Source organism: Polypterus senegalus, chromosome 13 (genome assembly GCF_016835505.1).
Source record: "Polypterus senegalus isolate Bchr_013 chromosome 13, ASM1683550v1, whole genome shotgun sequence".
Taxonomy (NCBI): domain Eukaryota; kingdom Metazoa; phylum Chordata; class Cladistia; order Polypteriformes; family Polypteridae; genus Polypterus; species Polypterus senegalus.
In genome coordinates this window covers 155,529,819-155,550,689 of record NC_053166.1, presented here as the reverse complement: position 1 = coordinate 155,550,689, position 20,871 = coordinate 155,529,819, and the positions used below count along the sequence as shown (strand labels likewise).

The 20,871-nt window shown below is 45.6% G+C and overlaps 1 protein-coding gene across 1 annotated transcript in view; it reads left to right on the top strand.

Annotated features, from left to right (window-relative positions):
• Positions 1–578: 578 nt before the first annotated feature.
• Positions 579–20,871, top strand: part of kdelr2b (KDEL endoplasmic reticulum protein retention receptor 2b) — a 21,115-nt gene continuing 822 nt past the window's right edge. Inside the window, exons 1-4 of the mRNA XM_039774519.1 lie at positions 579–974; positions 14,307–14,407; positions 16,797–16,955; positions 18,322–18,574. Coding sequence (XP_039630453.1) covers positions 884–974; positions 14,307–14,407; positions 16,797–16,955; positions 18,322–18,574 — 604 coding nt within the window. The 5' untranslated portion in view covers positions 579–883. The remainder of the gene's footprint in view (positions 975–14,306; positions 14,408–16,796; positions 16,956–18,321; positions 18,575–20,871) is intronic.

Sequence of the window (20,871 nt, the reverse complement as noted above, 5' to 3'; positions counted from 1 at the left end):
TCAACTACTCTTCAGGTTCAGTGGAACCGCCCTTAACCCCTAAATCAACCCCTGCTAATGAATTATATTTAATTAAATATGTCTCAATGCAGAAATCAGGACAATGTATTGTGACTTTTAGGAGTGTTTCTGCATCGCTCTTTTGCTGAAAAATGATAGCGGATTGTTAATCAGAACAGTCGTTTTCCTTCATACAGGATGAGTGATTTTTATTACATTATTTTCGTGGCGTTGAATTTCAGTCCGTAAAATTACTATCTATCCTATAACACATCTCTTTAATAGATGATCTGTACTGGCCTAGCGCCCGATGCTGTCACTGAAAAGGCACAATATAAATTTAAAACTGGTTGACAGACTCGGGTTTTCCTGCCGCGCTCGCCGGTCTCTCATATTCAAATCTTGAACTGCTCTATTGGCCTAACGTGCTCATGACACGCACTCAATATTCCGACTGAGCCCCACCCATCTGGCTGAAATGGGCGTGGAATCATTGTGGGCGTGGAAAACTACGGAAGCTGGCCAGCCAAACAGCGGCGCGAAGCTCACTGTCCCCCCTCCTTTAAGGGGTTGTCTTCGCGGCTTTCCCGGCCTGCTTTGAGCGCTGGCGTCGTTGGCCACGTCCCCGGGCCACGTAGCTGCTTCTCGCCATTTTTCCAGCCTGTAAGCCGCTCGCTTGCAAGAAGACACAGCTTGAGTCGCCGCACCAAGTCGCAGTCTGACACCAGTCGCGGTGAAGAAGAAGCCTCGCAAACACCGCGCGGTGTGACACAGAGAGAAAGAGAAAGAAGCCGTGAGGCGCTGATCATTGTTTTCTGCCCTCCATCTCAGCTGGAGCCGCCGACCCAGTGACTTGAGTTGCCCGCTTCAACCACTTGGCAGCATGAACATCTTCAGGCTCACCGGCGATCTCTCGCACCTTGCGGCCATCATCATCCTGCTGCTGAAGATCTGGAAGAGCAGGTCGTGTGCAGGTAGGGCCCGTTGCTCCCGTGGTGAGGGTGTGCGTTGAAACGGGAGGGCCGCCGCCGTCACCTCCTCTTTCTCCACCTTCGGGCCCGGAGACGGCGTTAGCGTGCCTGGCGCCCAGTTCTTCAAGCTACATCTGGCCTTTTGCAGGAATATAGCATATCGACCTGTTTTTTCTTTTCTTTTAGTGCTATTAGTTGGACAGACGCTATAAACGGATGGCAACTTTCGTGAGCGCCAAGGTGCCCTCCGCTGCTCCTAAGGCCCGGGTTCACACTTTCTTAGTGGTGTGAAGAAGTTTTTCTTTTTATTATTTTTACTATCTGTAATCGCAAGGAGCTGTAATTGCCCACTTGACGTGTTGTTTTGTCACCATCGGGGGTCTTTTGACTTGCACAGCCCTGTTTTAGCCCTGGTGTTCGGGACGCTTGTTGGAAGTACAAACCTGTAAGCTGCTCTGCAACTGGAAAAAAAACGGAGTCAATGGGGGCAATTGGAATTTTGTAAGCTGTACCCTCCGTATTGTGTGGGAGGGGGGCACCAGTGTTTATGTCGTGAGCCCCCTTATCAAGCCAGCTCTGCTATAATTTGTGCTGACGCGCTGCTCTTCGCCCCCCGAAAGCAGTAGCTGTACTCCCAGACAGACACACCTAAGTGTCGCCCCCCAATCGTTGATGCTGTATACTACAAGATCCCACTTTAAAGTTATCTTGTCTCACGTGTGGGAACTCGGAATGTTCAAAGGGCAGCAAGCTTGAAGATGGCGTGCTCAGGCTGGGAATGTTAAGTGCCTCTTGTACTTCTCGATTTTAAGGGGCTAATGGTCCAGCAATCGCTTTTCATTCCCGAAACTTCGATTGCACTTTATTGTCCAATTGCTGCCTATCATTTTTGAATGTTCGTATAGGCAAAGTACTTGCGTGGCTAGGTGGACGCGTGCGTGATGGGATGCGATCACGGAGTGATCAGTCAAAAATGCAGTTATTAGGAGTCATGAGGGAAATTTAACGGGTGGGAAGAATCCGTAATTGAGAGACTGTGCATGGTGGTGGTCACTCTGAAAGTGGTCTTGTATCGGAATGCGGCGTCGAGAATTTCGAGTGACCATTGCCGAACGCAGGCGCGGGATTGGAGGAAGTGCGTGTCCGCATCTGCGTCCGGGGTCTCCTTCCACGCTTTGGTCCATCGAAATGCCACACGGCACGCGTTGGGACCACCTGAGCGCTCGACCTGTCCAGTCCGGGGGCTGTAGGGTTCAAAGTGCAAAGGTGAGACTGACTGCCGCGACAGGTCCGGGCTTCGCGCTGCGCCCCAGGGTGCGGACTGTGTGCTGATGATGTGGAAGAGCTGAGTTGTATCTCGCCGGCTGTGACGTGGCAGCTTCATTTACACACACGCATGCAGGCAGGCAGGCAGGCGACGAGGACTGGGGGTCGCGCTTTGCTGCCACATTCTGGATTGCATGGCATGGCATGGCACAGAGTGAATTGTGGCAGGCGTTTGGTGCTCCATTTTCATCTGATGCCTCCGTTTTAATTCCTCACAGCATTGGCTGGTTATCCACCCTTCATAAAAGTCATGGAGACCCCCAAGCTTGCACGGGGGTGTTGGGGAATCCAGACAAGCTAATGAGGAAAAATTAATAGCCTTTCTGTTTTTTTTTTTTATGGATTCTCCTCATTGTAGGGATTCCTTAACATCTTGGTCTCTATACTCAATAGCGGGGGTCGGGGGGGGTCAGTCCTGGAGGGCAGTAGTAGCTGCAGGTTTTTGTTCCAATCCGATTTGGTTAAGGAGAAGTCAGTTATTGCTGTTGAAGCACTTATTGCTCAAGCAGGATTTTCAGGCTTCATTTTCATTGTCTCGCCACCCTTGATTAGCTGCTTTTACGGTTTAATTGCTCCTTATTGTAGCTATAAGATGCCATTGATAAAGGAATTCTCAATCTAACTTGTTTCCATGTGCACGTTTGTGTGTGTTCATTTATTTTAATAAAACGGTGACCACCAGGAGAACCACCAAGTGTGAGTCAAGTGGTCCACAAGCTGGCAGTCATCAGGTTCACGTACTTGTTTAGAAAGTCATCAGACAAGAAGAAGAAGAAAAAAATCTGACAGCCACGTTCCTCTTGTCACATAAAACAGCATTATGGCAACACGACAACCAATGTGATGACTCTTATATTAAAACAGCGAAGATCTGGCCAATTGTTTGACGGTGGCATTAAATTCTTTCTTATGCATTTTATTTATAATGGTCAAGGTGCAATATTGTATCAGCCCCCTCATTCTCTCTCACAAAAAGAAAGTTTCTTCATTCTCGGCTTCTCTCCAGTCCATCAGACCTCGGTCACTGTGCAGATCCCTCTTTTAAACCCCCTATAGACTATTTCACACTGCAGGAAATTTTGTATTTAAGAACCATTGAGTTCCTGTATGATGCAGGCCCCGGGTCACTGGAGGTCCTTGGCCACTTTCGTCAAACCTCTATACCAGGTATGTGACATGAAAAGCAGAGTAGTGCAGCATGAAGTTAGCTGTGTTTGGGACTTCACGTGGACCCCCAACCCACTCAGTGCTTCAGTGGGGTGTATGAGGTGGCTATGAAGAGTGATGTTCCAGGGTTGGTCGCTCAGAGGGGGGCAATCGGAACTTCATGGAAGAGGTTGTTGCTTTGATGTGGCGCAGCAAGTAGGCAGCTTTGGACAGTGATGTGGTGCGAAGTGTGCCAATCTAACTTCAACGATCACTCGGGTCCAAACTGCTGATTTATAAGATGGCACCAGTGATTGTGGTCAACCATATTGACACAATTCATTGCCCAGACCCCACCCACAGTAGTTCCTGTTTTTAAAAAGTACACATGGTGGGTCCTGTGGTTGGAAAGTGCCTATTGCTGCTCAACTTGGAAAGCCAACATGTGGACAAGGCAGTCCTTAAACCCCATGCTGCCGGCGATGCAATCCGTGCTAGCGGGTGGCAGGTCTGAACCTTAAAGCTGGATTTGAGTCTTACAAATAAATACTTTTTGTAAAACACATTTTGGTAAGGAGATGCAGCAATAGTTTAACAGGTGACTGTCAGCTGTTAGTTTTGGCTTTAGCAAAGTAGTTCTCTGTCCAGAACACTTCGAGTTCTGCCACAGTGGCATAATTTGGAGTTCAACTGGAGACCGATAAGTGAAGAATTGCGAGTTAATCACTTCAGCCTGCTGATTGGTTGGATGATCTCCTTGAAGGGGAATCTACAATATAAGAATGAGCTGACATGACAGAATTGACAACATTATAACATTAAATTAATTCTGTAATCAGAAACCAATCCTTACCAATAAAACAGTCAGATTGGAAAAGAAATCTCCAGTCATTATAGCCATTGAGGACCACCGTTTCAGGGTTTGCAGCCCCATCTGTGTTGAAGTTGGAGGACTCTGCCTGGTTTAGTATTGGGTCGGTACCACATATTTGACTTGAATTTTAATAACAGCTTTCACACCTTGGGTTGGGGTGGGAAGTTTTTGGGGGCTGACAACTCCCTCCACCCCCCCATCCACTACTCTAGCCTCCCTGTTGTCATCCTATTCCTCAAGCTCTAGCATGCACAATAGACTATACGTTTTTTTTTTTGGTTAGCTTTGATGCCAAGTGGACTCCTCATCCCACCAGCCCTGTTGCTTTGACGCACTGAATGCCTTCAGAAGGAACCACTCCTGCTGTAGTGTAAGCTGCGTTCTGATTGGTTGGGCACGTCCACGTCAATACAGTTGTAAGTGTAAAGCTCAGGGAGGTGAGATGACGGGGAGCCTAAAGTCGCCTACTATTTTGAGTGATTGAACCAATTGTTTATGGGGGTGTCATCAATCAACATTTATTTATATAGCACATATTCATACAAAAAATGTAGCTCAAAGTGCTTTACAAAATAAATTGAAAAATAGAAGACACAATAAAAGATAAACATAAGTCAACATTAATTAACATAGAATAAGAGTAAGGTCCGATGGCCAGGGTGGACAGAAAAACAAAAAACTCCAAAGGCTGGAGAAAAAATAAAATCTGTAGGGTTCCAGACCAGAGACGCCAGTCCCTCTGGGCAATCTACCTAACATAAGTCAAACAGTCCTCTTTGTATTTAGGGTTTTCATGGAAGGACCTGATGATGATTGTCACGTAGACTTGCCTGCGCCACCTCCACCTACTCAAAGCTTCATGATGCTCCAACAATGATGGACGGATTAAAAGGAAGAAGTCTACGTGACCATCATCATCATCAAGCCCTTCCGTGAGAACCCTAAATCCAAAGAGAACTGTTTCATTTATGTTAGGTAGATTGCCCAGAGGGGACTGGGCGGTATCATGGTCTGGAATCCCTACAGATTTTATTTTTTCTCCAGCCGTCTGAGTTTTTGTTTTTCTGTCCCCCCTGGCCATTGAAGCTTACTCTTATTCGATGTTAATGTTGATTTATTTTTTATAATTATGTCTTTCATTTTTCTATTCTTTAATATGTAAAGCACTTTGAGCTACTGTTTGTATGAAAATGTGCTATATAAATAAATGTTGTTGTTGTAGACTTCTGGCTTTCAGTCCATCAATGTTGGTGCATCATGATGCTTTGAGTAGGTGGGGGTGGCGCAGGCCGCCACCACAAAGAAACTGGAAAAAGAAACAGATGAGAGAGTTGGGGTCAGTATGGATTTTGGAGCAACTGTGAATAGTTATTATGAAGAATTGAACATACAGAGCATCAGTATTAAGTTAAAGTGAAGTTATAAAAAGGCCATGTTAAAGTCATGTGTTTTCAGCAGTGTTTTAAAGTGCTCTACTGTATCAGCCTGGCGAATTCCTATTGGCAGGCTATTCCAGATTTTAGGTACATAACAGCAGAAGGCCGCCCGCCTCACCACTTCTTTTAAGTTTAGCTTTTGGAATTATAAGGAGACATTCATTTGAAGATCTAAGGCTACGATTTGGAATATAATGCGTCAGGCATTCCGATATATAAGATGGAGCGAGATTATTTAAGGCTATGTAAACTATAAGCAGAATTTTAAAGTCAATTCTGAATGACACGGGCAACCATGGTTTTAAGTATATTGCCTGCTGGCATCAGCTGATGAAATCCCTTAAAAGGGGGCACCTGTGTGATTTGAGCTGAGCAGGTGGCTTGTCTGGATGTTACCCTGCTCCCCATCGAGAGTGCACACTACAGTAAAGGCAACAACCACAGGGGAGGTTGGGGGGCTTATGTGAATTCTTTTGGCACCTGTTTGGGTAGGGCGACCTGCCCATATGCCCACCACATAACTTGCTTTTCCCCTAATATTTGTTTTCTTCTAACCCCATAACACTAATGCCTTTCGGTGAAATGTTATCAGTAATACCTTGGTTTTTATACTCCGCCGCATAGGCGGGAATAGGAGGACAACTAAAGTTTACATTTGTTACTAAAAATCAAATTCTGGTAGCTTACTGTTTTAGAAATCGTTTTTCTTGGTACTTTATTCAGTGCTGGTATACCGCACAATCCTTGCCTGCTTACAACTTAAGGCCATGGTAATGCCAGTGCCAGGAAAACCGATCCCAAAGTTCACTTTATCACCTAAAAAGTTAAAAAAAACTGAACAAGTGCAGCCATTAAGTCTGAGTAAAAAGAAAAGTTAAGTTCTCAAGTCAGTTGGCGTGTCTGCAATAAAACCTCTGAATCTGACAGAACTGCACCTCACATACTCGACACAAATGGCAGCGTTGTATGCAGTAGATGGCAGGCTTCGTCACTTTCCTCATAAATTCTGCATGCAAAATTATTTACATTGATTTGCTTAACAGGCGCTTTTATCCAAAGCAACCGACAAAAGAGGCCAACATAATCAAGTAAGTACCAGTTTAGGGGGGGGCCTGTTTGGGAATAAGTCCAGTAGGACCAGCTCACAAAATTGATCATCACATTAGAAGAGCGCAGAGCCAAATACAAGTGAGTAACGGCTTTTAGGTTACAAACGCCTAACGGCTAATAGCAGTTAGACCGAAATTCACCAAATGAGAGAAAGGACCACCAATGCTGGCGATTGTGGAGGGCCAATGGGTGAAATCTTCTTAATGAATTCCACTCCACAGCCCCAGATGGACTGATGGAATACAAGGAGAGGTCGTTCAGTTTTGGAGATAGTTGACCTAAACAATGTGATCATTTTGCTGGGATGGGCGCGAGCTGGCATTGGGCTTGTCACACTCGGCCCCGCCCGTGGAGCGGGTGAAACATGCCAGTTCTGGCTCCCCAAAACTCCTGGTCTATACCTGGAGATGCTGATTTTAAGCACACACCTGAGTGACTGCAGGGTGTATGTCTAGAATTTCGCACTCCTAAAGTTCCACAGGCCAGTCATTAGGGCAGGGGTGTCAAACTCCAAATGATTTTGAGACTCCTGCTCAAAGCTGATGACTGATTCCTACATTTTAGTTGTGGGGTATGTCAGATTTGTGGATCCGTTCTTCATCTTATCGCTGCCCCATGTCGAATTACCCGACTGAAAATCGCAGCCCGTGTCTCATTTATTGACCGAGTGCTGATCTGCCATTGCCGTGTGGCCCGACCGACGGAGCCTGCGCTGTATGAAGTGTTGGCAGTTGCCGTGGGCTCGGCAGCCGTCTCTACCCTTTAATTCTGCAAGGCCCACCTGCCAGGTGGTTTTGCCTGCCTAAGGTAAATACATAGCAGTAAAGTGTTGTGCGGTGTTAGCCATAGATTGATACTGGAGAAAGTAGGGTGAAGTGCCACCTTTTATGAAGGGGCCTTTGCTGCCTCGAAAGCTTGCATTTGTAATCTTTTTAGCTAAGTTAAAGTTCAAAGTTTATTGTCATGTTCACAGTAAGGAAACACGTCTCCCTGTACAATGAAATTCTTTCTTTGCTGTCTACACCAAATGCCAATGGTTAACAAACCAACGTATAAAGATAAACATAAATAAATACGTTGCAGATAGATAATGGGTAACAGAGGCAGCATAAAGTATAAAACCAGAATAGAAGTATAAAGTGTAATTGTGCAGGTAGGTGTGTGATGGACAAGTCCAATACAGTTGTGTGAGGTCGATAGAATGAGGTGGCCCACAGTTTAAAAACTCCAGTCAGTTATTTAGGAGTCTAATGGAGTTCTTTATACCTGGAAGTCCTGCATTTCATACGTCTGTACCTCCTGCCTGACGGTAGAAGTGTGAACAGTTCGTGTTGGGGTGAGTCGAGGCAGTTCTCCTGCAGACTCTGCGGTTGTAGATGCTCAGCAGAGAGGGCAGTGGGGTCCTGGTGGTGATCTCAGCAGTCTTTACCCCTTTCTGTAGGTGTTTGCGGTCTGTAGCAGTGGTGCTGCCATACCACACCGTGATGCAACTGGTCAAGATGCTCTCAACAGTGCAGCTGTAAAAGTTGCCAAGGATCTTAGTCGACATACCAAACTTCCTCAGCCTCCTCAGAAAGTACAGCCGCTGTTGAGCCCTCTTGACCAGCTTCGTGGTGTTAAGTGTCCATGTGAGGTCCTGACTGATGTAGACGCCCAGGTATTTACTGCTGCTCACCCTCTCTACTTCAAGCCCTCGGATGAACAGTGGTCGGTGAGGTTTTCTCTCCTTCCTCATGTCCACTATCATCTCCTTCGTCTTGTTTGTGTTGAGGGTGAGGTGGTTGTCCTCACACCATGACGCCAGACTGTCCACCTCCCTCCTGTAGGACGCCTCATGCCCACCAGTGTTGCGTCCAATCACTGCGGTGTCGTCTGCGAACTTTAGGATGATGTTATCTTTGTGGGAGCCAATAAAAGGTGTCATTTCACCCTACTTTCTCTTGCCTAAAAAAGTCATTCCTAATGGAGGACTGCAGGAATCGTCGGATGGAAGGGTCCTTTCATCGGATTGGCTGGCCCAGCACTGTCAGCAGCTTGATGGTCAAGGTCTCCAGGACTCCAAATCATATTTTGTGATATCGTCTACATGATGTTAAATTCTGCCCTGTCCTTGTAATATTTACTTTTATACTGTATTGATGATTCTTGTATTCTGTTCTTTGTATTGTATTGACCCCCCCGTCTTTTTGACACCTACTGCGCACCCAGCCTACCTGGAATGGGGTCTCTCTTTGAGCTGCCTTTCCTGAGGTTTCTTCCATTTTTTTTTTTTCCCTAGAAGGGTTTTTTGGAGTTTTTCCTCATCTTCTTAGAGATTCAAGGCTGGGGGACTATCAAAAGGAAGGGCCTGTTAAAGCCCATTGCGGCCCTTCTTGTGTGATTTTAGGCTATGCAAAAAATAAATTGTATTGCAGACCCCCGTGACCCTGTGTTAGGATATAGCGGGTTAGAAAATGACCGACTTACTGACTTGACTGTATTGTAAGGCAGCACACCGACAAGCTTCCGTTCTCTTTGTGAGTTTCAAAACCGACGAGTTCATTCTCCCTCATCGCTCCATTCTATGCATTGTCCTGCTGGATGCTCATTGGTTCTCGACTCTCACACACAAATAGCCCGCCCCTTCGACCAAAGCAAAAAGAAAAAAAATCAAACCAGTTGATCTCGGTCGTCGAGTTTGTCAGGTTAGGTTATGTAAATGAAGGCCATGACTAAAAATTGCTGGAAAAGTCGTCTAATGTGACATTGCCTTTAAGAGAACTGGCTCATGGACTTTTGTTTTAATTAAGAGAACGAAACGCCTGCAGTAACGCACAATACAGTTGGATACACCCGCATAGTAAGATGGCTTTTCTGTTCCCCAAAAAAAGCCCTGAGAAGAAAACCATGAAATAAAAAAATCTGATCGCCACCTTCCATAAACCAACGTCCTATGGCGATTAAAGCAAAAGGAAGCCCAGTGTTGTTCCTCGAATGTTTAAACAAGAGCAGAGACCTGCCATTAATATTCTCGCTAAATTCGAACTCTCTTTCTTATAAAGAGTTTGGCCTTTCTTTAATACAAAGGACGTTCACCTGATCTCGGGTCCGCTATTCTCTTGTCTGTTTTCTGGGAGGGGGCGTTTTTTTTATGATGTCCTCCTTAAGCACCCAATGTTGAGAGGGTAGGGGAAGCAGGGGTCCACTCCATTATACTTTCTGCCTGTCAGGCTGTCTTTGACTCAGTTTGTTAGGTGGAGGTGGGTTAATGGAGATGGTGGGTGGTCTGAGCTGTTGGGCACATTTTAGGACCTACTGTAGCCAATCAACTTGGGGTGGGCATTGACTTGGCTGCTTGAACATCTGCCAAATCACCCTGTTTGGTATCTCATTGTGTTGGGGTTGCGTCTCAATCTGCCCCCCTTCAGGCGTCCCACTACATTTTGTATCTGGGGAGGTTTTATTTTTTTTTCTCCGGCCGTTTTGTTTTTTCTGTCCCCCATGGCCATTGGACCTTACTCTTATTCTATGTTAATGAATGTTGACTTATTTTCTTTTCTTACTGTGTCTCTTATTTTTCTATTCTTCATTATGTAAAGCACTTTGAGCTACATCCTTTTGTATGAAAATGTGCTATAGAAATAAATGTTGTTGTTGTCCTGTGACAGCACGGCCTAAGTGTGTTAAGAGTTAATGGTTTTTGTTTTTTTTAATAATTGCCACAACCATTTTAACTCTGCACCAGCACCGTGTGCTTTCATTGACTGCAGGGGGTCCCAAAGAGACTCGGGGACATGCAAGTTGGGACAAGAAAGTCTGCCTGACAGCCTGCTGTAGTGTAAACTGCGTTCTGATTGGTTAGATGCATCCACGTCAAAGTTGCGAGGGCAGAGCTGAGGGAGGCCTAAAGTCGCCTGCTATTTTGGGTGATTGAACCAATTGTTTAAAGGGGTGGGGGGTGTCATGGTTTTAAGTATATTACCTGCTGGCACCAGCTTATGAAATTCCATAAAAGGAGGGCACCTGTGTGATGAATTGAGCTGAGCAGGTGGCTTGTCCAGATGTTACCCTGCTCCCCACCGAGAGTGCACACTGAAGGCAACAACCACAGGGGAGGTCGGGGGGCTATTGTGAATTCTTTTGGCACCTGGTTGGGTAGGTAGGTCCACCACAACTTGCTTTTCCCCTAATATTTGTTTCCTTCTAACCCCATAATACTAATGCCTTTTAGTGAAATGTTATGGTGATGAAAAAGCCTCGTTTAGCTCTTCACCCCACTTGCTGGACTGATAGAAAATGTTGGCCCCCACATGCTTACCTAATGACCACCCCTGCCTTTTTTTTTGCTTTGCCGGCACACATTACTGTAAATTCATGCAGATTTTTGGGCCAGTTTGAACTTTTCTGATAATCTCACAAAGTCTCCCCAATTTAGATAGATACTTTATTAATCCCAAGGGGAAATTCACATAATCCAGCAGCAGTATACTGATACAAAGAAACAATATTAAATTAAATAGTAAAAAAAAAATGATGTTCGCATTTACTCCCCCGGTTGGAATTGAAGAGTCGCATAGTGTGCGGGAGGAACGATCTCCTCAGTCCGTCAGTGGAGCAGGACGGTGACAAAAGTCTGTCACTGAAGCTACTCCTCTGCCTGGAGACGACACTTTTTCAAATTCAGTTTCAGACAGGCCTTAAACTCCTCTGTAATGTGAGGCGGAAAGTGCAAGAAAGAATTTTGCTGTCCTCTGAGCACGTGACAGTGATAAAAGCTACAACTGCGAATCTCCAGAAAATGCGTCTAATGTGACCTAGCCTTTACTCAAAAACCATTCAGATCCCATCATGGTTTCACACTGCAGCTATTAAACCTGCCAAATATTTACAAATCCAAATGCTGCTGTGCAATGGAGTCTTAATACTTCTAAATGTTTGTCATGCATGAAAGACCAGTCGCCAATGAGATGTGAACAGGAGAACTTCAAACATGGCGGTGAAGAAGCCCTGTTTTTTGTGTCCCTGAAATACTGCAGGGAGTCGGAGCTGTTTGAATCGTGCGTGTAAAGGCCATGTCAAATTTGACGACTTTTCTGGAATTTTCGGTCATACCCTTCGTTATCTTAGTGAGTTGGAGGCAGTTGGCGTGTGTTCCATGAAGCCGCCCGTGTCATGTGACCTATCCAGCGACTCACTCTGATAAAATCGCGCAGGTTTGATTTTTTATTTTTTTTTTCTCTTCCCCGTTCAGTCGTAGAGGTGGGCTTTGCGTTCATGAAAGCTGACAGCCAATGAATGCTCATTCAGAAGTACAAAGTATATAATGCAGAAATGAGGAACAGAAGAGATGCAAGTCTGTCAGATGTCTCATGTTTTGCACACTGTGACCACCTGGCATGTAGATTACAGCTGATCTCGCCATGCCTGATAACCCCTTCGCATAGCATGGAATTGGCTGTCACTAAAATAAGGTTTGCAGACTGAGCTGGATGGTCAGCACTCGGGTTGCTGTATGTGACATTTGCTGCTTTTTGTTTAAACTGGGAAGTCGAATTTTTGAGTTTTAACTGGAATTCCCCAACAAGTTTGATATCCTACTCTGGCTGGGGAGCCTCTCCCCACTCTGACCTTAAAATCCAAGATGGCTACAGCACACCAACAGTAAGTGAAAGCTACAGTGTGTGTTAGCATTTGTGTCTCATTTTAATTGGTCGTACACGCAAGTCTGTCCAACTTCTATCTGACGACCTGTACCTGCGGTGTTGGGATGCACAAAATAACTCGTAATACGTTACCAACGTTTTCAGCATTTGTCTCTATTCCAAAAGAGCAAGCGCACCAAACGTTTTCTTGGAGGTTTCCATATTGTTTAGCCCCCCCCCCCAAACGTTTTACTGGAACGTGATCAGCTCGGGTGTGTCATCATTCCAAACTCCAACTTCTGAGGTAAATAGAACGCAGATAAAGCTAATGATTTTGGGTTGCTGATCAGCAGCTTCAGTCGGCAAGACTGAGCTAACACGACTTGTTGTCGTGGAGGACGCGACCTCTGCTTGATTCTGGGAATATGTTATGTGCTCTGTGGATGTGATGTTTGTACTCTGATATGTACTCTGACACCATCAGACTGAGGCCACATCTTTATCAAAAGCACACGTTTATTCACAATACGCAGTGCTCCTGGACCAAACACTCCACTAACACGGGCCTCTTCCCCAATGTACTTGGACCGCCACGGGAGCTTCGTCCTGCTCCCACTCCCAACTCGAGCTCCCAGACTGTAGGAAGGCAGACCCTTTTATCTTCACCCGGACGTGCTCCAGGTGCTGCTCGATGACGCTCTTCCGGCAGCACTTCCTGGCGTGGCGGAAGTTCTGCTCTTGCACCCGCAAGCACTCCAGGCATCCCTGGAAGGCTTTGCCTCCATCTTACCGGGTGTGGTGGAAGTGAATGTTTCCCAGACTCTCTGAGGCTCGCGGTGGCCACAGGTCCCAGTGGGCTTGAGCCTCCTTGCTCCTCTCCTGTGGTCCTCTCCACATCCAGGGTGGACCCCCCCTTGTGGACTGGAGGACGTATATGCCACCACCCGGTCGTTCCTGGCGTCCCGGCTGGGTCTGTCCCCCAGCCTCCTGTGACAGTATGTATGTATGTATGTATGTATAATCATATACAGTCAACCCTCGTTTATCGCGGTTAATCCGTTCCAGACTCTGCCGCGATAAATGAATTTCCGCGAAGTAGGATTCTTTATTTATAAATCGAATATTTTCGCAGTTAGAGCATAGAAAACCTGTTTACGACCTTCTAAATACTGTACACATACACCTGGTGTTGGATCTTTCTTCTCTCAAGCACAATAAATATGTTGGCTTGGAAAGCAATGCAAGTCCCTAACTGGCCAAAAACCACACACAGTTGTTATCGGTGTCGAAATCCATAGCTGTATGAAGTACCCAGACTGCTAAGCTGGGGTGTGTGTGTGTGTGTGTGTGTGTGTGTGCGCAACATTTTGGGGTGGGTGGAACTGGAGTGAGCCATTTATTTATTTATTTATTTATTTCCATCCATCCATTATCCAACCTGCTATATCCTAACTTCAGGGTCACGGGGGAGTCTGCTGGAGCCAATCCCAGCCAACACGGGGCGCAAGGCAGGAAACAAACTCTGGGCAGGGGGCCAGGCCACTGCAGGGCATCCACACACACACACCAAGCACACACTAGGGACAATTTCGGATCGCCAATCCACCTCACCTGCATGTCTTTGGACCGTGGGAGAAAACCCATGCAGACACGGGGAGAACGTGCAAATTCCACACAGGGAGGACCCAGGATCAAACCCAGGTCTCCTAACCGCGAGGCAGCAGCGCTACCACCGTGCCTTTTTATTTATTTATGTTTTAATTCTATTTATTTATTTATGTTTTAATTCTATTTATTTTCTCTCTCTCTTGTCTTTTTGCAGGCATTTCTGGGAAGAGCCAGGTCCTTTTTGCACTGGTGTTCACTACCCGCTATTTGGATCTCTTCACCTCTTTCATTTCCTTCTACAACACTATTATGAAGGTAACTTCCTCCGCGTCACCACGGTTTTCTTGGGCTACATACACACTGCCACGTTTTCTTTTAAAAAAAAATGGAAACTCTCTGTCAGTAATAGCGCTCTCCCAATGCTAGAACAACTGAAAACGCATATGGTCTAGCCATCCACCTACACTGGGCACGTGTGAATTGATGGGAATGGAAAGATGAAGTCTCCTTGAAGAGATGGTTATGCTGCCCACCCTGAGATTTTTCACAAAGCTGTAGTGACTGGTAAATTTCCCTTTTCCCCCATGTGACCACAAGGGGGTGCCACTGAGCCCCTAACCACAGACACAGTAATGCTCAACGCAATTCCGGGTTCTAATAAACAATTTTATTTGTCAAAAGTAGCATCTCCTCCATACGAACACCAGCAAAATACACCATACACAATTCTTCTCCAAGATAGTATTGCCCACTGCCTCACGAGACTGACTTGAAGGGTGGTGGCAAGCTTTCTTCTTCTTCTTTTTTTTTTTTTTTAAAGTTGACTCAAACTTGCTTCTGCTCTCCTTGGGCAGTCCTAGACTCGCCCCTTCCTAATGGGGAGAGGGCACCCTCTTGTGGTCCCCAAAGACTCCCAAATCCATGCCTCTGTGTGGGTACCTTGATTGGGTTCAGATCTGAGGAACACTGCCACCTGTCATGTGGGGGAATGAACTTCTTCCGGAAAGCCTATTCACCCAGTCCATTCATTATGGCCTCCTGGCCAGGCAAAGACTCCTTCCTTAACCCTGGCCATGATGCCAGTCTTTCTTTCCTTCCTTCCTGGTACCTACAGCACATATGCAGCATTCAGACTATACAAAATGTAATTTGTGTGTGTTATCTTCTTCTTAAACTCTAAACAAGCCACATGAAAGCAAATCCTCTTGTGTCCGCTATCACCTTCTGCTAATGGTGTCAGTCAGTCAGAGAGTAAGATGTTGTAGTGAGCAGTTTCCAATCGGGGAGGTGGCGTGTAATCGGTACGAACCAAACTGAACACAATTAGAGTCACATTCTCAAAGCTCAGTTTTCATCCATCCGTACTGCAATGCCGAGTGTGTGTTTTCTGTAACTTACTCTTCTTAGATAGATAGATAGATACTTTATTAATCTCAAGGGGAAATTCACAAAATCCAGCAGCAGTATACTGATACAAAGAAACAATATTAAATTAAATAGTAATAAAAATTAAAAAAATTAAAATAAAATTAATGTTAGCATTTACTCCCCCGGGGGGAATTGAAGAGTCACATAGACTGAGGAGATCGTTCCTCCCCCACACTGTCAGTGGAGCAGGACGGTGACAAAAGTCTGTCACTGAAGCTACTCCTCTGCCTGGAGATGATCCTGTTAAGTGGATGCAGTGGATTCTTCATGATTGACAGGAGTTTGCTTAGTGCCCGTCGCTCTGCCACAGATGTTAAACTGTCCAACTTTAATCCTACAATAGAGCCTGCCTTCTTAACAAGTTTGTCCAGGCGTGAGGCGTCTTTCATCTTTATGCTGCCACCCCAGCACACCACCGCGTAGAAGAGGGCACTCGCCACAACCGTCTGGTAGAACATCTGCAGCATCTTACTGCAGATGTTGAAGGATGCCAACCTTCTCAAAGTATAGTCTGCTCTGACCTTTCTTATAAAATCTTGAAAACGTTTTGGGGAAATCTTGGCTTTTGTCAGGGTTTAAAAACACCAGGCTAGTGTGGATGAAAAATCAGACTGGATTATTAAATCAAAACCTAGTAATGAAGACGAATCCTGCTGTTACTACCCAGAATCCTCTGGGGTACCAAATACCTCCTTGGATTTGGTGTTAAATGTCCCCACTAGATGGCATGTGCCATGGGGGTGCCCCACTTCCCCCAACAAATAGGAACAGCCAAAAATAGCTAAAATTAGAGTCCTCCACCATAGAGGCAGGAAGACTTGCCATAGAGTTGAGAGGATATTTGGGGAGTCCATTACTTCCAATATTAATCTACAAAGTGGTTGGGCCTGCTCTGGGCAGACAGGGTGTGGGTGTTGACCACAAGTGGTGTGCCAGCCCTGTTGGGATTTGCATGTAAGCAGATCCAGTTGGAAGGAGCCTGAAAGCCTTGGGCTGTTGGTGAGCAGGCCAGACTGGGCAGGAGTACCACTCGGCTCTTCTGATCCAAAATATTGGTCTGGAAGGCAGATTTGGGATCATTTGGAATAACTTGGATATGAAAGTGACACTCGTGGAATAACCAGGTGGTTTGCTGAAGTCTGTGAATGGGGGCCTGACGACCAAAGGGGACATGAAGTTCACTCTTTTTGTAGCCATTTCAGTTACTCCTCCACATCCCCCTTGAAATGTTCACCAGATGGTGTATTCATTGCAGCGACTCTTTTCTTTTCTCTAGGTGATTTACATTGGCTGCGCGTATGCCACAGTCTACCTGATCTACATGAAGTTCAAGGCAACCTATGATGGCAACCACGACACCTTTAGGATTGAGTTCCTGGTGGTCCCTGTGGCTGGTTTATCTTTCCTCGTCAACCATGACTTTTCTCCACTTGAGGTGAGTTTAGCTTTGAAGACCAGATTTGGGCATTTTGGGGCTTCTTGTATCCTCTCTAACGCTGCATTCACGAGACGTGGTCATTTTCAGGGTCACAAATTGTGACATCTCGCCTCCCCACTTTGTGTCATTCATGTGAATTTCTAGTTGTGGTTGTAGGAGAAATAATGAGGTCACCATGTGAATTCTGTTTTTGTTTTTTGGTCTGGATGTCAAGTAAAGTAGTCAAATACTAACTAATTTGTTAATTAAAAATAAGTCCAGATCATTAAGTACATATTGCATTATTTCCAAATACGATTTATTTGCAAAATACAATTTTCTGGTCAAGCTAATTTTTATTTTATATCATTGAATGAGTTGATCTCAACATTGTGTCCCACTTTTGGCTAATTCGGGTAGCATTGCTTCCAAGAGCATGTATATATAAATTTCCGCTGTTTAAACTGCCGCTTCTCTGTTTGGCAGTCAGGTGGGCGAGTCTGGGTTTGGCAGATGCCGGGAGAACATTACCTGCCAGACTGCATTGTGCCAACTGTGAAGTTTGGTGGAGGAGGGGTAAGGGTGTGGGGCTGTTTTTCAGGGTCTGGGCCAGGCCCCCTACATCAGCTGAAGGGCAATCTTAATGCTTCAGGATACCAAGACATTTTGGACATTTCTGTGCTTCTAACTTTTTGGAGACAGTTTGGGGAAGGCCCCTTTCTATTCCTGCAAGTCTGTCCTCCGGTGCACAAAGCGAGGTTCATAAAGACATGGTCTGAGTTTGGTGTGGAAGAACTTGACTGGCCTGCACACAGCCCTGACCGGAACACCTTTGGGATGAACTGGAACAGGGATTGCAAGCCTGGCCTTCTCCTCCAACATCAGTGCCTGACCTCATAAATGCTCTACAGAATGAATGGGCAGGAACACCCACAGAAACACTCCCAAAATCTTGTGGAAAGCCTTCCAAGAAGAGTAGGAGCCGTTATAGCTGCAAAGCGGGGCCCAACTCCATATTAAAGTCTATGGATTTGAACGCTACGCTGATTTTTATAGGTACTTTTCTGCATGCCTACCACATGATTTAAACCAGAATCCTTTCTTGATGGTACAACCTGTTTTGCTCCATGTTTTCCTTTGCAACAATTGAGGTAGCCATTAAGGGGGTGTTAAATAACAGAGGCACCTCTCTGACTGTAACCCCCACTCTGCAGTACCACCTAGGGAATTCATGGATATCCCAACTCGGCTCTTCACAGCAAGCCTTCCACCCACTTGACTTGCCTGTTTCTGTGGTGAGAGCATTACTACAGAAGCACGACCACATTGCAAGCCACAAATGTACCCTCAAGGAGGCATTCACTTGACACTTCTTGTTTTGCAGATCCTGTGGACCTTCTCCATTTATCTGGAGTCGGTGGCCATCTTGCCGCAGCTGTTCATGATCAGCAAGACTGGAGAGGCCGAGACCATCACCACCCACTACCTGTTCTTCCTGGGTCTCTACCGAGCACTGTATCTGTTTAACTGGATCTGGCGTTTCTGTTTCGAGGGCTTCTTTGACCTCATTGCCATTGTGGCAGGTGTGGTGCAGACTGTCCTCTATTGTGACTTCTTCTACCTGTATGTCACAAAAGGTGAGTTCTCAGCCCTGAGGGCGTGTGTTTGTTTTTTTTGAGTGTCAATGATGGACTGGCACCTTCCCATCTTGTACCCAGTATGGATGGAATTGTCTGATGTAGATAAAGCGGGTTAGAAGATGATTGGATGGAATCATGGACTTAATTTAAAAACAATTCATGCCAAGTTGCTGCTAGTAAGAGACTGATCTTCCTGTGCCTGAATTGGCTAACCTGGGTCATGTTTTTACATAAAAGATGGCACCCTGGTTTTAATAAATAGAATAGACATATGCAGACATTGGCTTCTCTTCTAGGATTGGTTTGCTCTTCACCCCTTGCCCCCTAGAGCTGAGTCTGGCCTTTGATATACCACACTCTTGTCACAATGATGTATAGCAGCTGAGGTGGGTCTAACTTGGTTTGCATTTCATAGTGCCATGTCGCCCACCGAGCTGATCCTACTGACCTCGGTGCATCTCAAAACCCGGATGGCTTCTGTCGTTGCACGCTGCTCTTTCAACAACTAGCTCAGTGTTTCCCAACCTCGGTCCTGCGGCCCCCTTGTGACTGCAGGTTTTTGTTCCCACCAGATTCCTAATCCGTGACAACACCTGACAGCACTGATCTCATTTCATTAACTGCTATTTTTCTTTTATTCTACACTCAGAAAAGCACAGCAACATTTTTACACTTATAAGACATTTAGAAATATTTCTGCTGTTGCTAGAGATTTAAATGCTGAACTGTCTTTTGGTGATTTCATTATATTTTGCCCTTTCTCAGTGTAGTTTTTCCCCTTCATTGTATTGTATTGACAATTCAACAAGCGGAGCAGACACGCTGGCATACAACACGGAATAATCAAAGGCTGCAACTACTTTAGCATCAGACGCACTAATTAGTAAATAATGGATTAATGAAACGACTAGAACACCTGGAAAAGTAGAATGAAAATCAAGATGAAAATATTGTGTTATATTATTCACATATAACTGCTTGGTACTTTTTTATATGTATATGTGTCACAAACTTGACCACAAGTCATAGCAAGGTTTGGGGCAGCCACCCATATAATTGGTATCCTGGCTGCAAAATTGTAAAAATGTTACACAGCACTGATGTGCAGAAAACCGAGTCCTAAACAGAACCGAGGGAATAGGGAAGGGGAAGACAGGAAGTGAGGTCAAAGGAGTCCGGCTCATAAGGCTCTTCAGCCATAGGCTCGAGCCCTGACGTGACATCACAGGGGCCGGAGCCGGCAAGGTCGTCTTCCATAAGCTCGGACCTGGAGGTGACGTCAAGAAGGCCAGGTGGAATCTCCTGTGAATGGTCTACAGGGGAGCGAGAAAAAGTCGGTGCACTCTGCAAAAACCCGGTCTGATTCGGAATTGCCCTCACTCAAGCCCTTTAGCTGCCTCCCATGCGCATGTATGTAAGACTATATTTATTTTTGCCAAACTTATTTTTCTAATTTCTATATTGTTCCCAAAACGCTGAACTTGGGGAAATAACACATCACTTAATTAGCCCAGGAGTCCAATTAAAAAGCAAAAGCTGGTAGGAACAAAAACCTGTAGCCACAGGGGGTCCCCAGGACCAAGGTTGGGAAACACTGGTGTGGGGTAACCTTTATGAAAGAAGGAAGGCTGAAACGAGAATGTTGACTTCTGAGAAGTACAAAGGTTATAGAATGGCGACACAGGAGAGCCTGTCGCACGTTATTTCTCAACTGGGCTGGAGTACAGTGGGCTTATTTGCACGTGTGGACACTTTTAACTAGTTTAGCAGCATTTCAAAGCACTGGGTCATCAGTATAAGCATTTTGTGAAGCAAATGCTTGTGAAAATGTGGACTAAAGTAGCATGTGTTGGATTATATATGCCAAGTTTGAGCGATTTTAGCATTTAAAAAAAAAAAAAAAAGCGTATGGTAGTAATAGGGTCACGGGTGTTCTGCTGGAGACAATCCCAGCCAACACCGGGCGCAGGGCAGGGTGCCAGCCTACCGCAGGCCGCACACACACACACGCCAAGCGCACGCTAAGGACAATTTAGAATCGCCAATGCACCTAAACTGCATGTCTTTGGACTGTGGGAGCAAACCCACGCAGACACGGGGAGAACATGCAAACTCCACGCAAGGAGGACTTGGGAAGCGAACTCAGGTCTCCCAACTGTGAAGCAGCAGCGCTACCCACTGTGCCACCCTCAATGGAAAGTCAAATTTGAATAATTCTCTCCCTGACCCCATCTCATTAAATCGCTTTTCTCTAAAGATGCCATTTCAATGAAGAGTGAATCTTGATGTGTGCA